This window comes from Gigantopelta aegis, chromosome 14 (genome assembly GCF_016097555.1).
Source record: "Gigantopelta aegis isolate Gae_Host chromosome 14, Gae_host_genome, whole genome shotgun sequence".
Lineage (NCBI taxonomy): Eukaryota > Metazoa > Mollusca > Gastropoda > Neomphalida > Peltospiridae > Gigantopelta > Gigantopelta aegis.
Genome location: NC_054712.1, coordinates 4136022 through 4154611, shown reverse-complemented (window position 1 = coordinate 4154611; position 18590 = coordinate 4136022). Strand labels below are relative to the sequence as shown.

At 37.0% G+C, this 18590-nt stretch overlaps 1 protein-coding gene across 1 annotated transcript in view; it reads right to left on the bottom strand.

Moving 5' to 3' along the window:
- The window catches only part of LOC121388424, a 52809-nt gene extending 35823 nt beyond the window's left edge, over nucleotides 1-16986 (bottom strand). The window contains exon 1 of the mRNA XM_041519734.1: nucleotides 16863-16986. Coding sequence (XP_041375668.1) covers nucleotides 16863-16889 — 27 coding nt within the window. The 5' untranslated portion in view covers nucleotides 16890-16986. The remainder of the gene's footprint in view (nucleotides 1-16862) is intronic.
- Nucleotides 16987-18590: the final 1604 nt, after the last annotated feature.

Sequence of the window (18590 nt, the reverse complement as noted above, 5' to 3'; positions counted from 1 at the left end):
AGTGGAACTTGTCATAAATACAGTAATCGCATACAGGACAATGGTTAGCATACTGCACTGATACACAGTCCAACCTGTGTTAAGCAGCCACTAAATGAAGTATCAAAAAGTGACCTTTAAAGGCAGTAGTAATACAGGTCAGTTTGTACCATATTAGATTATTTGGGAAAATAAACATTTCGCCTCTTAACACAGGTGGCTGCTTAATAGAGGTGGACACCAGAGCAGGTTTGACTGTAAATGCATATTGTAGATGTACAATACTAGCGAAACACAATATATAATAGTACTGCCTTCGTGACCAATTTAAAATACTCATTTAGTGTCATATTATAAATGAATCCAACTTTTTCCTAAACTGATTTCGCGTAATGTTAATACAGGACAACACAGCCTGATAAAGCAAGTGGTGGTAGTATATACATGTACCTATAGTTGGTGGTGGTGGGGTAGGAGAGGTGACTTAAGAGTCTCATTAAGATCACTGAGGATATCTTATTTTTTTAAATAGCATACATCAGAACCCAAAGATATAATTAATTGTATGACATTTGTAATACAGACAGTGTCTAAAACAATTAAGCACTGTCTGTTATTTCTTTTAGATTTATAGGGGTATGAATATACACAAAACAATTTGTTAACTGTAATATACTAAATACAACTTGAATAAGGAAGGATGGAATGCTTTATTTAACAACACACTCAACAAATTTTAATTATAGCTATATGGTGTCAGACATACGGTTAAGGACTACACAGATAATGACAGTTGCTACCCACTGCTTCCACTCCATGGGCTACTCTTTCCGATTAGCAGCAAGTGATATTTTATATGCACAATTCCACCCATAGACATGATAGGACATACCACAGCCGTTGTTACACCAGTTTTGGAGCACTGTCTGGGGCGGGAAATAGCTCAATGGGCCTGCCGACTGGAGTTGATCCCAGACCGACCATGCATAATGCGAGTACTCTACGACTGGCCTACGTTCCACACACACACACACCCGTGTGAATGAGATATTTTAAATTTATAACCTATTACAATAAACCATGGCTGACTGGTCTCTATTTTGGGTGCTTGTAAACTCAGGGCTCACAATGTAACAAATTTTGGTTTAGCCGATTTTCAGATATATTATAGTATCTCACTGAAAATGATTAAAATGTGGTTAATTGAAGGAATAATATATCAGCCAAAGACTAAATCGTAAATGTTGTAGCCACTTTGTATAAAAATTATCAATTGGCTACTTCGGCAATGTACAGGGTGAGCCCTGGAACTCAACAAAAACCTGTATAATGTGGCAAGAATATACTGTAACAATACACGTGTACCTGCACACTTCACCTACAACAAAAGCCTGTATAATGTGGCAAGAATATACTGTAACAATACACGTGTACCTGCACACTTCACCTACAACAAAAACCTGTATAATGTGGTAAGAATATACTGTAACAATACACGTGTACCTGCACACTTCACCTACAACAAAAACCTGTATAATGTGGTAAGAATATACTGTAACAATACACGTGTACCTGCACACTTCACCTACAACAAAAACCTGTATAATGTGGTAAGAATATACTGTAACAATACACGTGTACCTGCACACTTCACCTACAACAAAAACCTGTATAATGTGGCAAGAATATACTGTAACAATACACGTGTACCTGCACACTTCACCTACAACAAAAACCTGTATAATGTGGCAAGAATATACTGTAACAATACACGTGTACCTGCACACTTCACCTACAACAAAAACCTGTATAATGTGGCAAGAATATACTGTAACAATACACGTGTACCTGCACACTTCACCTACAACAAAAACCTGTATAATGTGGCAAGAATATACTGTAACAATACACGTGTACCTGCACACTTCACCTACAACAAAAACCTGTATAATGTGGCAAGAATATACTGTAACAATACACGTGTACCTGCACACTTCACCTACAACAAAAACCTGTATAATGTGGCAAGAATATACTGTAACAATACACGTGTACCTGCACACTTCACCTACAACAAAAACCTGTATAATGTGGCAAGAATATACTGTAACAATACACGTGTACCTGCACACTTCACCTACAACAAAAACCTGTATAATGTGGCAAGAATATACTGTAACAATACACGTGTACCTGCACACTTCACCTACAACAAAAACCTGTATAATGTGGCAAGAATATACTGTAACAATACACGTGTACCTGCACACTTCACCTACAACAAAAACCTGTATAATGTGGCAAGAATATACTGTAACAATACACGTGTACCTGCACACTTCACCTACAACAAAAACCTGTATAATGTGGTAAGAATATACTGTAACAATACACGTGTACCTGCACACTTCACCTACAACAAAAACCTGTATAATGTGGTAAGAATATACTGTAACAATACACGTGTACCTGCACACTTCACCTACAACAAAAACCTGTATAATGTGGCAAGAATATACTGTAACAATACACGTGTACCTGCACACTTCACCTACAACAAAAACCTGTATAATGTGGCAAGAATATACTGTAACAATACACGTGTACCTGCACACTTCACCTACAACAAAAACCTGTATAATGTGGCAAGAATATACTGTAACAATACACGTGTACCTGCACACTTCACCTACAACAAAAACCTGTATAATGTGGCAAGAATATACTGTAACAATACACGTGTACCTGCACACTTCACCTACAACAAAAACCTGTATAATGTGGCAAGAATATACTGTAACAATACACGTGTACCTGCACACTTCACCTACAACAAAAGCCTGTATAATGTGGCAAGAATATACTGTAACAATACACGTGTACCTGCACACTTCACCTACAACAAAAGCCTGTATAATGTGGCAAGAATATACTGTAACAATACACGTGTACCTGCACACTTCACCTACAACAAAAGCCTGTATAATGTGGCAAGAATATACTGTAACAATACACGTGTACCTGCACACTTCACCTACAACAAAAGCCTGTATAATGTGGCAAGAATATACTGTAACAATACACGTGTACCTGCACACTTCACCTACAACAAAAGCCTGTATAATGTGGCAAGAATATACTGTAACAATACACGTGTACCTGCACACTTCACCTACAACAAAAACCTGTATAATGTGGCAAGAATATACTGTAACAATACACGTGTACCTGCACACTTCACCTACAACAAAAACCTGTATAATGTGGCAAGAATATACTGTAACAATACACGTGTACCTGCACACTTCACCTACAACAAAAACCTGTATAATGTGGCAAGAATATACTGTAACAATACACGTGTACCTGCACACTTCACCTACAACAAAAACCTGTATAATGTGGCAAGAATATACTGTAACAATACACGTGTACCTGCACACTTCACCTACAACAAAAACCTGTATAATGTGGCAAGAATATACTGTAACAATACACGTGTACCTGCACACTTCACCTACAACAAAAACCTGTATAATGTGGTAAGAATATACTGTAACAATACACGTGTACCTGCACACTTCACCTACAACAAAAACCTGTATAATGTGGTAAGAATATACTGTAACAATACACGTGTACCTGCACACTTCACCTACAACAAAAACCTGTATAATGTGGTAAGAATATACTGTAACAATACACGTGTACCTGCACACTTCACCTACAACAAAAGCCTGTATAATGTGGCAAGAATATACTGTAACAATACACGTGTACCTGCACACTTCACCTACAACAAAAACCTGTATAATGTGGCAAGAATATACTGTAACAATACACGTGTACCTGCACACTTCACCTACAACAAAAACCTGTATAATGTGGTAAGAATATACTGTAACAATACACGTGTACCTGCACACTTCACCTACAACAAAAACCTGTATAATGTGGTAAGAATATACTGTAACAATACACGTGTACCTGCACACTTCACCTACAACAAAAACCTGTATAATGTGGTAAGAATATACTGTAACAATACACGTGTACCTGCACACTTCACCTACAACAAAAACCTGTATAATGTGGTAAGAATATACTGTAACAATACTCATGTACCTGTACACACTTCACCTACAACAAAAACCTGCATAATGTGGTAAGAATATATTGCAGCAATACACATGTACCTGTACACACTTCACCTACCGGGTACTACAAAAACCTGCATAATGTGGTAAGAATATACTGCAGCAATACACATGAACCTGTACACACTTCACCTACTATAAAAACCTGCATAATGTGGTAAGAATATACTGCAGCAATACACATGAACCTGTACACACTTCACCTACAACAAAAACCTGCATAATGTGGCAAGAATATACTGCAGCAATACACATATACCTGTACACACTTCACCTACAACAAAAACCCGTATAATGTGGCAAGAATATACTGCAACAATACACATATACTTGTACACACTTCACCTACAACAAAAACTTGTATAATGTGGTAAGAATATACTGTAACAATACACATGTACCTGTACACACTTCATCTACTACATAAACCTGTATAATGTGGTAAGAGTATACTGTAACAATACACATGTACCTGTACACACTTCACCTACAACAATAATTTTGCAGAATTAAATGTTTTTGGTCACACAAAACCCCTAAGATATAATTAAGGGGATTCTATCCAGAGGGGATTTTGTCTGATGTGATTCTGTCCAGAGGGGATTTTGATTGATAGATTCTGACTGGAGGGGATTTTGTCTGATGGGATTCTGTCTGGAGGAGATTTGATCTAATGGGATTTCATCTGGCGGGGATTTTGTCTGAGGGAATTCCACCTTAAAGGTAGGGTCAACTCCAACAAGAGCCTTATGTGTTGGAAAGATGCATACCCGGACCACCAACACATACTGACACTTTAGCAAATGAAAAACGCGTAATTTTAGAGTTAATGAAAAACCATGATTATTCCTGCTAACTGAGGGCAGCCATTTTGTTTCGTTTTTGTGACGTCCGGTGGGATAGCTTGGGGCGAAGTGACGTCAGCTCCTGACCATCTCCTGTATGTACAGTGTAAACAAAAGCAGTAATTTTCGACAAGGCACTTCTCTTTGATCAACCTGACTTGTAAAACAGCATAAATGACGTAATAATATAATAAACTATTTAACTAAATATATTTCAAGTTGCATTAACGGAAAAAAATGGGGTTATAGTGTTTTTTCTCTGTTTAATAATCCAAAGGAAAAAATTTACACTATTACACCTATTGATATGCTACGTTGGAGCAAAAACGACAACCCACGATACCCAAGTGATAATTTTCTTTTCTTTGGGACTACGTAATTGGTCAGTTCTCTGTTTTTAGATGGAAAAAATCTACTTAATCAATAGTTTTACAGAACTATTTACAGTAATAAACCATGTCCATTACAATTTTAGGGGCGACAGGTAATATTCCACAATACCGGTATGTATTTTTGTGTCTAGACAGCGTCAATTAATCGGCTCGTCTGGTTACCAATCAAATACACACCTGCCAATCAGGAATCAAAGGTAGAAGCAACTAACAGCATAGACCAATTAACTAAGAAAACACTCCGTGTATCATTTCAGTACGTAGGTTAATGCATGGGCAAAACATTGTTAATTGTTTCGACTTGTTGTGTAGCCACTTTGACAATGGTATTTTATTTTGTATTGAAAAATAATATATATAGTGCTGGATATACTTACTGTTGGCTTACTGGGATGCGTATTATTACAGAACATTGCAATGTATGACTATTTATCATCCCGCAAAAACCAGGAAGATTGTGTTTCTCTAGTTCTAAGGCTCATTCCTGATGTGACGCGTTAAGTATTACGTAACCACCAGCTCGCCAGAGGGCGTACTCACTGAGATGGTACAAAATGGCTGCGCCCGTTATATATAATAGTCGTCACATTTAACCGTTTTATTAATTAACTATACGATTATACGTGTTGATATTAAGCAATAATGTGCATTATATATCGTTGAATATGCATACCAGGCCAAATGCGTTAATTGTCCTCTCCTTTAAGGGGATTTTGTCTTGATGTGATTCTGTCTGGAGGAGATTTTTATCTGAGGGAATTCCACCGGGGGGGGGGGGGGGGGGGGATTTAATCTGATGGGATTCTGTCAGGAAAGGATTAGATATGATGTGATGTGATTCCATCTGGAGATAATTTTATCTTAGAGAATTCCAGATGGAGGGGATTTTGTCAGAGAGGATTTTATCTGATGAGATTTCATCATGAAGGGACATTATCTTGAATTTGCTGACAGGATTGATAAACTGAAGAAAAAAATGTAAAGATGAGGAGAAAAAACTTTAAAAAGTGGATTTTACCGAACAAAAATATTCAAATTATTAAGCAGATAATAGCTAGCCTTTTTATAAATCAGATTAATTTTTACTTTACTGAAAGTGCACAGTACTTCATGCTGCCTACTTACATGTACACAATATACTGCGGATGATCATGAGTAACAAGTGAAAACTACCCTTTCTTGCGCTTGTGTGGCATGTCATAACAATTACCATATAAATGAATGATTAACCTGTACATGTATCGACATGTATGTGCAGTAATTTCCCATGGGATTGGAACGAAGCTATCACAAAATCAGTAGGATAATGTCAGCACTGTGGGGTTGTAATAATTTTCACAACTGTCACAATTGCATGCGAATCATCAGTGAAGAACTCATTCACCACTGGTGATATCAAACAAAAACAAATTAACTTCAATATAAATAATTTCCATGTGCATACAGTCAAGTAGGAAAAGTGTTCCCACGGGAGCTGGGAAGCTACATATATGCAGACAGCTGCTGAGTTGTTTTGAAAAATAACAGCACATTTGAGTGTCAATCATGAACACTGAGCATAATTCAACTATAAAAACTTAGTTTCAAGAATATTATTTATTACCGCCACATTTACGTTTTGGGATCAGCGAACAGGTGCGAGAGAAACTAGGAATATCGTACCTAAAACTGTGGTATTGTTTGTGTTATGTTCTAGTCCGCTTATAGTTATACATGTACCATAAGTTGACAACCGAAGTTAAGAAATGATATTAAATATGTTGATAAAAAGAATTGACTTAAATTATAAATAGGTAAAGATATAACATTATACGGTTATCATGCTAGCAATGGTCTAAGCCTGGAAATAAAAACAGACTATCTGTTTAACAACATCTCGGCGCCTTTTTAAATCATGACTATTTGGTATTAAACTGCACACACATTGGTTATTTCAAAACATGGTTGAGAGAAACAGAGAAAACCCGCTGCTGACACATGGATTACTCCCTGTGCTTATCTTATGGTTTGAAAATAGATGATGAGCAATGAACTGCTCTCCAGGAAAGAGCATTTGTGTGCAGTGTCAAATTCACAGTAATTTTGAGTAAATAAATTAGTAATATCAACATGTAACAAGGCAAGCAGTTTTTTTGCCCACACAGATATTGATTTGCACGAGCGCACGTAAGCGAGAACTATAATTGATCTGCACGAGCGCACGTAAGCGAGAACTATAATTGATTGCATCAAACCATAAGGGACGTAGCCCAGCGATAAAACGCTCGCCTGATGTGCGGTTGTCTAGGATCGATCTCCATCGGTGGGCCCACTGGACTATTTCTCGTTCCAGCCAGTGCACCACGACTGGTATATCGAAGGCCATGGTATATGCTATCCTATCTGTGGAAAGGTGCAAATAAAAGATCCCTTGCTACTAATGGAAAAATGTAGTGGGTTTCCTCTCTAAAGAGTTTACATCAAAATGACTAAATGTTTGACATCCAAAAGACAATGATTAATAAATGAATGTGCTCAAGTGGTGTTGTTAAACAAAACAAACTTTATCTTTAACAGACCATAAGGGCTGCACATTCTACTGATAAAGGAGCAAGGGGTCTTTTATATGTACAGGACATAGACAGGACAGCAGATACCACGTCTTTTGATGTGTAGTACGGGTCAGGGGGGAGGGGGTAAGAAAAAGAAAGAAAGGTTTTATTTAACAACGCACACAACGCACTCAACACACTTAATTTACAGTTATATGGTGTCAGACATATTGTTAAGGACCACACAGATATTGAGAAAGGAAACCTGCTGTCGCCACTTCATGGGCTATTCTTTTCAATTAGCAGCAAGGGATCTTTCATATGCACTGTCCCACAGACAGGGTAGTACATACCACAGTCTTTGATATGCCAGTCGTGGTGCATTGCCTGGAATGAGAAATAGCCCAATGGGCCCACCGATGGGGATTGATCCCAGACTGACCATGCATCGAGCGAGCACTTTACCACTGAGCTACGTCCTGCCCTGGGGGAGGGGGGGGGGGGGGGGTTACTGGTTGGAAAGGGAAAAAACCCAGTCCTTAGAAGGTGATCAATCTTGCCACCTAAAGTATTCATGACAGGCGAGCGCTCTACCACTGAGCTACATCCAGGCCCATCTAAAGCTATAATATGGCAGGAGAGATTATAACACAAGTTTTCAAACATGTACCTACGTATGTGTATTTCAGTTCACCGGCATTTCAATGACACACATGCAAGTCAATCATACATGCATGTAGATCTTCAGATTTAATTGCATTATTTGGTTAATTCAGTAATACAAAGCCATACATGTTACAATTAAGAAAATAATTAGTACATGTAGGTCTTCGTGCATTTTTCTGTGCTCACACAGCACATTCAATCAACGTTCATTACAACACCCACACAAGTACACATCATTAAAGGGACATTCCTGAGTTTGCTGCAATTTTAAAGATGTTATCGACTAACAGAGACTTTTTAACGATTTTAACTACATATCAAATATATTTTTCTGCATAAAATATTAGTGGCTGTATATTAAACGTGTTTCTGATTGTTCTAGTGTTTGTACTAGGTCAAACTTCACTTTATTTTATTTTTATTTTATTTTATTTTTTTTGTGTACGAAATTATTTGAAGACCAAATCCAGTTTTGGCTGCTTACAAATATTAAGATGACCAGAAATACATTGAATGTACAGACACTGATATTCTGAACAAGAAAATATATTTAATATGTAAGTTTAATCGAAGAAATATTTTATTAGTCAATAACATCTTAAAAAATTCTGCCAGAGGGTACAAAGAGTAAATTACGTTCCCTAAAATCTTGGATATCAATAAATATATATGCATAATTTGTAGATAGATGATAACCAGAAAACGTGTGTTTAAAATTTGTCAAAGTGCATGATGATGAGAATTCTATTAACATGCCCACATCTCACGAAAGGTTTAGGTGCGTCCATCTCTAGACCGTCTCTGGCATGGCCAGGGGTCTGACTTCAGAGAGAATAAAGTGCACGAAATACTGTATCTAATTACAAAACATTGCAAACGCATTCAACGGTTATATAACCACCTTGTAAAGACACTTACATGTATTGTCTGGTTTGATTTTATAACATGCCCTCAAATATTTTTCTGGCAGAAAGCCTAATAATTTAATTTTAACATTAGTAATCCATTCCACTCATCATTTATAAACCACAGGAGACAACACACATGGAAATCACCATCATTACGACATCCAGTGTTTCTGTTCAAATAACTGGAAATGATGGGAAACGGACAGCTGGCCATCATAGATTGTAATTTCAATGCCAACACTTCCACGTTCTTCACTTTTGTCATCAATACAGGGAGTGTGTACCTAGATTTCTTAGCATAATTATCTATGCTCCACATTGACCATCTAATGTGTTCATATACAACTTATATATATAAAAATCCCGATATAGTCTGAGTGCATCAAAATGGAATCAATGAATTGGCCTGTACATGTATAACTCAATTAATTTAAACACATTTCTTTCGTTCCACGACACCACTATACTGTCTAGCATATTGATTTATTAATCATCGGCTTCTGGGTATCAGAAACATTCGGTAATTTTTGACATGTACATGTAGTATTAGGCTGGATTGTTACACAAGTTCACTTTCTATGTGTCATAATTCACATTTCACGATTAATGTGTGAACAAGTCATTTTCAAAGTGCATGCTCCATGGCTGTTCACATGTCACCTTCATGGTATAGGTCACGCATGAATAAACAAATGAACATGCTTATTCTTTGTAACATACATAGGCAAAGTACAGGGCTTCTAGATTATGGTAGCCCCACTCCCATGGCTAGTGATATTCAATGTTGGGCTAGTAAATAACTACTATTGCCATGCCCAACGGCTAATGAATTATTTTTGGTCAAATGTTGCAGTTAAGTCTTATTTTGTAAATATGAATATGCTGCCCCCATCCCACCTCCCAATGTTAGTGTTTTTGAGCTCTATCTACCTCTTTAGGTGTTATATCCGATTATTACTATTATTTAGTAAAATTGTATTAACTTAAAGTAAAGTAGGGCTAGTAAATTTTTAATTGTGGCTAGTACATTTTTAAAATCACTGATCCCATGGCTAGTGGATTTTATGAAGATTCTAGAAGCCCTGAAGTAACAGAACATTTTAAAACACATATGCAGGGATCACTCATATTGGAAAGAATTTTTGGTTATAAAAAAAAAGGAAGGCTAATTTAAAAAAAATGTTACTAGCCAAAGACTAAATGTTGTAGCCACTTTGTATACAAATTAGCAAATGGCTAATTTGTCAATGGACAGGATGAGCCCTGCATGCATCTATACATACATGTATGTGAAAACTGGCTAATGCAAAATTCTTTCCAGTGCGAGCCATTCAGTAGTAGATCCAGGGGGTCCGGACCCCCAGCCCTTTTTGAAAACTGACCATAACCTTTAAAGGAAAATGTGATTATATTAACTGTTCTAAATGCTGTAAGGACCCCCCCCCCCCCTTTCAGAAATTCTGCATCTGCACCTGCCACGCATCATTCATCTTGACGTCACACTACAAAAGACTTGCTCGCATAAATTAATCCAACAAAATGAGAGTACATGTAAAATTAGGAATAAATATGAATTCTCCACTCTTCTTGATGGGTAAAAATAATAACATGTTATGCCCACAGGGCATTGGCTTTATTCTGTTGAGGATGACCAGGGAATTACACCACATCGCTAACTTGTTATTCTCTCTACATATCATGTCCTGATGTACACACGAGTACAATAAAGCATTATGAAGATCTCACTTATAGAACTATAATAGTGCTAACAAAAAGTTAGACCATTATAAAACTTATAACAGGTACAAGTAGTAGAGCTGGATGGTATACTATATATATATATACCGTTCGATATCGGTATAATGTCAATACCGATTTACTGTCCCGAGCAAATCTCAAAATACTGAAATTTCGGTATTGAAAAATGTTTCCTGCCATTTATGGTAGTAAACCACTAACAATAAACCTGACAAACGCAAAATGGATGAAAAGAAGAGTGGGTGGACATCGTTCATCCTCTGAATCGACAGAAAAACAGGTATATGTCCTTTGTGTCAACGGAAAGTATGAAATTAGTTGGTGAGCCTCAACTCGGTCATGCATTTAAAGCAGAATATACCGAAAATATGGCTCGATATCGGTAATGAATACTGTAACAATACTGAGGTACATCACACAAAAAATACTGATACAGATACCGAACCTGCAATTTCAATACCGCCCACCTCTAACAAGAATATGACTGGCATGTTGAGGGTGAGCAATCGTGAACAATTAGACTGGTACCATCGTCTTATATATGATATCAGGCTTTCTGCCAGAGGGTACGAAAGATAAAGGGCTAACTCTACATGAGTAGAACATTTCAAAAAATTATCTAATCAAATTTTTTTTTTTTTAGAAAAACCTAGCACTGGGTAATTTTCAAACAAAATATCAATTACTGCATGAAATGTTTTCACCAAATTAAAATACAATTTGCCAGTTGTTTTCAAAATTCACAACTGGCAAATTTGGCGAGTGGCAGAGCTAGCCATGGGTAAAATTACAAACTCTAAAAAATTTTTATTAATGGATACATTTTACAAATGTTTAGATTGATTATAAAGAAAGAACTGCTGTTTAAAATTTGTTTTGTTTTTATTACATAATGTATAAATTATTTTCTGTCGGAAAGCCTGCACATCACATTCATTTAATGTTAAGTGCAAAAACACCTAGTCCAGCAAGCAACCATGATCGCTCAGCTTTCTGCACATGCCTCAGTTCATGAATACATTTCTATGTGTAGATTTTCAAAATGCACTGGCTGCAAGTTACATCTGTTACAGAGTGATTTACAATATCAGGTGAACAATGAACGATGCATAGATCTCAGTACATTGACACGGTTCGATAAACATTATTTCATCAATGTATACATTGTAGAGACTGGATCAATAAAGGCTTTCTCCACCACTCTTTGTCACTTTCTGTTGGGCAGGAAAGAAAGAAAAGTCTTCTATAACAGTAACAATGCACTCAACACTTTTATATTTTATGGTTATTTGCCATCAGACAAATGGTTAAGGACTTCATCAGTGTTTCTGTCAGAAAGAGATTTTTGGGTATGGCACTATGGAATTGAATGCAACAACAGTCAACAGTAAGAGGGGCTTCTCTCAGAAAGTAAATGGGTTAAGTTTAGGGTTAGGGTTAAGAAAATCATACATTAATGATGAGAGTAATTAATTTTGTCAAAAGGTTACCTTTAAAAAAAAAAATCTTCAAAATTATCTGGGTATGGTGCCATACCCATTTTACCTTCTGGCAGAAACCCTGTTCATAGATTATGAGAGAGGAAACCCACTGCCAACACTCCATGGGCTAATCTTTTTCATTAATTAGCAACAAGCAAGGTTACTGACAGAATATACGAGGGGTAAAATTATGTACACTAAAATCTTGGAAATTAATGGAAACATTTTTGTAATTTTTAGAAAGATTATAGTAAGATAACTGCTGTTTAATATTTGTCAAAGAACATGAATTAAATGCAGTATCTAAAATACAAAGGTTTCAATTCCATAATGAATAGTTGGGACATTTACGATCTGTTTTGTTTTTATTATATACAAGCATTCTGAAAATACTGCTAAAGCAATACATATGTCCCCTTCCTGGCACACCAAATTTTTGTCTTTCCAAAATTCAAGAGATGTAACTGTAAACTTAACCTTGATCTGTAACAGTAAATGATAAAGCTAAACACAAAATGTCAACTTAATATCTTGAGGCATTGAGAAAAAATAGTTTGTAAAACCAAACTTTGGGGTCAGAAATAGGTAAATTGACAGGAAAGTCCAATTTGACCTCTAACAATACATGATAAAGCTATACGTGTTCACAATTTCAGCTCAATATCTCAAGACATTGTGAAAAAAACCTCTAGAAAACTATATGTGAGCAGACGGACAGACAGACGGTGATGAAACTTATAGTCCACTAACTTTCACTAAAAGTAAATAGTCCACTAACTTCCACTCAAAGTAAATAGTCCACTAACTTCCACACAAAGTAAATAGTCCACTAACTTCCACACAAAGTAAATAGTCCACTAACTTCCACTAAAAGTAAATAGTCCACTAACTTCCACTAAAATTTCAGTTCAATATACTGAGGCATTGAGAAAGAAAAAAATCCAGAATATTTTTTGTTCTTAGACTTATCTCTTATGTTCAAGGGACATAACTGTGTCAAAAATAGGTAAATCACCACGAAAGTCAAACTTGATCTGTAATGTTCAGTACATGATAAAGTTATATACAAACTAATTTTAAACCAGCAACAAATAAACATTTATAACCACAATTATCACCTATGACAATGTAAATCACAGCTACGTCAATTGCTGTCATTAAGTTGGAGTCCTGTCAATGGTCTCAGAATTAAGCATGTGCAGAGGGAGGGTTTTGGGGTCACACACCCCCACACTAAGGCAAATGTTTTTGGGTTTTTTTAAATTTATTGGTAAGCATCATTGGTAAGCATCATTGGTAGTGATGGACATTGCCAATATTTTTTTATTGGGATCTACAGGAACCAAGGGCTCGAAATGGCCTGTGACCAGGTCACTAAATGCAACCAATGTCCTGTTTAGGCGACTTAAATGTTACAAAATAATGGCGTTAGTTGCCCAAATGATATTATTTGGGCGATCTTCTTTAGAGCTATAAAATATGGGCCACTATTAATATTTGTATTGCATATATTTATTCTACATTAAAATCTTGTTCGTGGTTCATTGTTCGCTTACCTTAATTTGCCAACATCCATTATTATTTTTGGGGGTCACCATATTTTCGAGCCCTGGGAACCTCATTTGTGATACATACCACGATATATTGAGAAGACCAATTTTCAATTACTATTCATAATGTATGTGCTCTAATTTCATGTACATTTTGTATAGTTCAATAAAATGATACACCAGTCAATTAACATTCGTTCCAAACAAGTGAAGCTAAATAGCAATTTTTGTTGGAAAAAATAATATGTGTGACTAACACAGGTACAAAATATATAAGCACAATATACTGGTACAGGTATGCTAAAACAATATTGCAATATGTATTGGTCACAATTTATATTGCGGCATACCAGTTATTAGGGCCTCCACGAGTCCAAAATATTGGATTTGAGTACTTGAGGGTCAAACTCGACCCATACCAGAGTACCCGCCATTTACACCAGATGATAATGGGACTAATATAAGGAATAACGTAAACTAGCATTCTATTTCATCTTAATTCCAATGCTGAACATGGATCCAAAGCATGTCATTGTATTGCATTTCAGACACTCAACTTTTGTTTTTACTGCATGTTTCATAGCTCTATAATAATAATAATGTAACCGGTGTCAAGCATGTGGCAAAATTACATAAAAAATAGAATTAAATTAGAGTGCTCTTCCATGCACGGGTACTCGACACCTGTGAACAGTAACGAGTCATAGACTCGGCCCGGACCCAAGTACTCGAGTAGACCCTACCAATTATACTGCGCATCTTTAAACACTGGACCCCCGGGTCCCACTATATACTTTGCTTGCAAATCTAGACCCTCACAGGGCTCACACTGGTACCATGGTTTGTTTAACCTATTTTCTGATACAGGGCTTGAAATAGCAGCCTACGAAACGATAAAAGCAGTCTATTTTTAGACCTGGCAGGTGAAGTTAAAATTTACTTGCAAAAAATTACAGGTCATGTTTCTAAGAGAAAGAAATGTTTTATTTAATGATGCACTCAACACATTTTATTTACGGTTATATGGCGTCAGACATATAGCTAAGGACCACACAAATTTTGAGAGGAAACCTGCTGTCGCCACTATATGGACTACTCTTTCCGATTAGCAGCAAGGGATCTTTTATTTGCGCTTCCCACAGGCAGGATAGCACAAACCATGGCCTTTGTTGAACCAGTTATGGATCACTGGTCGGTGCAAGTGGTTTACACCTACCCATTGAGCCTCAGGGTTTGGAGTCAGTATCTGGATTTAAAATCCCATGCCTCGACTGAGATCCGAACCCAGTACCTACCAGCCTGTAGACTGATGGCCTAACCACTACGCTACCGAAGCCGGTGTTTCTAAGAGACACATGTATGGTATGTGTAACGATCATCTCATCTTCTATTTAGCTGAAGCTGAGCTCACGATTCTGTCATATTTCAATTTTATAATGCTCTACAATACATCTCAGAAGTTCTAATTTTTTTACACAGTAACACACTAACCTAAACCCTCCACACACTGTCTTGTTTCCAGCAGGCCATGTAAAGTAATTTCTTGAAAATTATTAAAATGTGGTTAATTTAAGAAATGATTGACGTATGCATTCATAGTTATCAAATAAAAACATTTCAATGGCAATTTGACACTGAAAGCTGTCCAGCGTTCAGAAAACAAAAAATGTTTTCGGCCGTTGTCGGGTGCTTTTGTAACACAAAAATCAATCGGACAACCTCGCATGTTTTCCTAAAACCGGCTGGGTGAGGTGGTCCGACCGACTCATACGTTGATTGGATTTCACTTGCAAGGTTCATTCATCTAACGATTACCACATTACAATTGTCTGTACCTGAAAGATAATTACCAACAGGTGCTAAATAAACAACACGATAAGCGTTAAAGGGTCGACGAAAATATTAGATGTAAATTATTTTTTATATTTCTTCGGATAGACGTAGCCGTTCGAGCTAAATATGTTTAATTTTACAGTTCGGACCAATAAACTAGTTCGAGAGAAAGCTTCTGTTCGACCCTTGGGGTATTCGACCAATCAGCACCAAAATAAAGGGGTTTAATAGAGAGAAAAATTGGGACTTTGTTCTTGGTTCGAGAATACCGGTAGTTTCGACAGTTGGGCGTTGGAGCCAATGAGATTCTACTGTGTATATATATATATATATATATGTGTGTGTGTGTGTGTGGTGTGTGTGTGTCCCCACCCCCACCCACGTGTTGGCACCTTCCTACACCTTGATGTAGCCACTTTGTATAAAAATTAGCAATCGGCGAGCCCTGCCTTCCCATGCTAAAAATTCCTTTACACACAACTAGGTCTGTATGCTACATCGTGTCCGTTCAATACCGATTTACCACTAGACTATCAGACACTACTACTAGCTGGAAATTATAATATTTAACCGTAATCGTAGGCCTAATTAAATTTACAGGACAATCCATCATCGAACCTTTTACGTTCGACTGGATCATTCGCTGTAGTGTGTGTTTACATCCACGTTACGCCACTGGTACTATTTTAGTATTTACGGTAGTTTACTAAACAACGTTACCAATCGTCTTTGTAAATAGATTGTAAATGCACAAACTGATACCTCCATGATGAAAGCGTTCTTGCCCATCCAGTTGGAAATGATCAAACATCACATTGCTCCTGTCAGTAACATCCCTAACATCAGTCGAATTTACTCCATCTGATCTCTCCTGTCATCAGTTTTACTGCGCCATCTAGCGGGAATTCATCAACAGCAGCAGTAGCAGGAAGATGGTGAGGCCTTGTTAGGGATTTGGTAATGTGATGGGGGAAATTTTTACAAAAAACAACTAACTTTTTTCTTTTTTTTAAAATTATTATTATTATTATTATTTTATTATTATTTACTTTACTTTACTTTATTCTGCTTCAGATATGTCTGCGAAAAAAGGGATTTCAAGCTGAAAGGTATGGTGATGGGGTAGAGATTTTGTGAGCAGGTGCCTTTTCATCTCTGCGTTCATTAGGCCTACACAGATAACATATATGTTATGAAATATCGGTAAAAAATACTCACCAATGTTTTAAAGTCTGCTTCTGATGCGTTTCCAACTAATAAATTAATTATATATTCCGATTTGAAATTATTCCAGTTCTCAGCCATGCCAGATGAACAGTTCTAACCAAGCGTTCATAGGGGCTAGATGATCTAAAGGTGTATTTTGTGTAGCATATGTAGGCCTATATATATATATAATTATAATATGTATATATATGCTTTTTTAAATATTTGTATGTTGGATTCTTAGTAACTGTTTTAGAGGTTTTATTTATTAATTCTTTGAATACACACGTAGTGAATATAATATATCCGAAATGAAAATAAACATATTATCACCAAGGGGTCGTAAGTGGTACGTGACAACCACACCAACACTAAAAAATACACCGAGGTAGAGCCCCTCAACCCCACCCCCACCAACCATGACTGGGGGATTGAACATTTTCATTCAGGACATAGATCGATTTTACGTTTAAAATATCAGTGCAAAAGCCGACCCGTCCCTCCCCACCCCCCACCCCCACGACTCCCAATAAAGTGACTATGTACACCCCAATACTAATATTAATATAAGTTTGTTAATTTTAACGTCACTACTAGAGCACATTGATTTATTAATCATTGGTTATTGGGTGTCAAATATTTGATAATTTTGACATACAGTCTTAGAGAGGAAATCCGCTGTGTTTCCATTAGTAGAAAGGGATCTTTTATATACCATGCCATTTGATTAACCAGTCGTGATGTACCGACAGGAACAAGAAATAGCCCAATGGGCCTACCGGCGGGGATCGATCCCAGACTGACCACGCAGCAAGAGAGCGCTTTACTCAGTCGGTTGAGTGCTCGCTTGAGGTGCTTGCGTCGCACGATCGAACCACCTCAGTGGGTCCATTCAACTTATTTTTTTTTTTTTCTTATTTCAACCTGTGCACCACATCTGGTCAAAGGCCGTGATATGTGTTTTTCTGGCTGTGGGAAAGTGCATATAAAAAAACCCTTGCTGCATTAGGAAAATGTAGCGGGTTTCCTCTGATGACTACGTGTCAGAATTACCAAATGTTTGACACCCAATAGCCGATGATTAATTAATCAATGTGTTCTAGTGGTGTCGTTAAACAAAACAAACTTCTTCTTCTTCATCTGTCCTAATTAAGTCAGGCGTCGTGATTAGGCCATCGGTCTACAGGCTGGTAGGTAGTGGGTTCGGATCCCAGTCGAGGCATCGGATTTTTAATCCAGATACCGACTCCAAACACTGAGTGAGTGCTCCGCAAGGCTCAATGG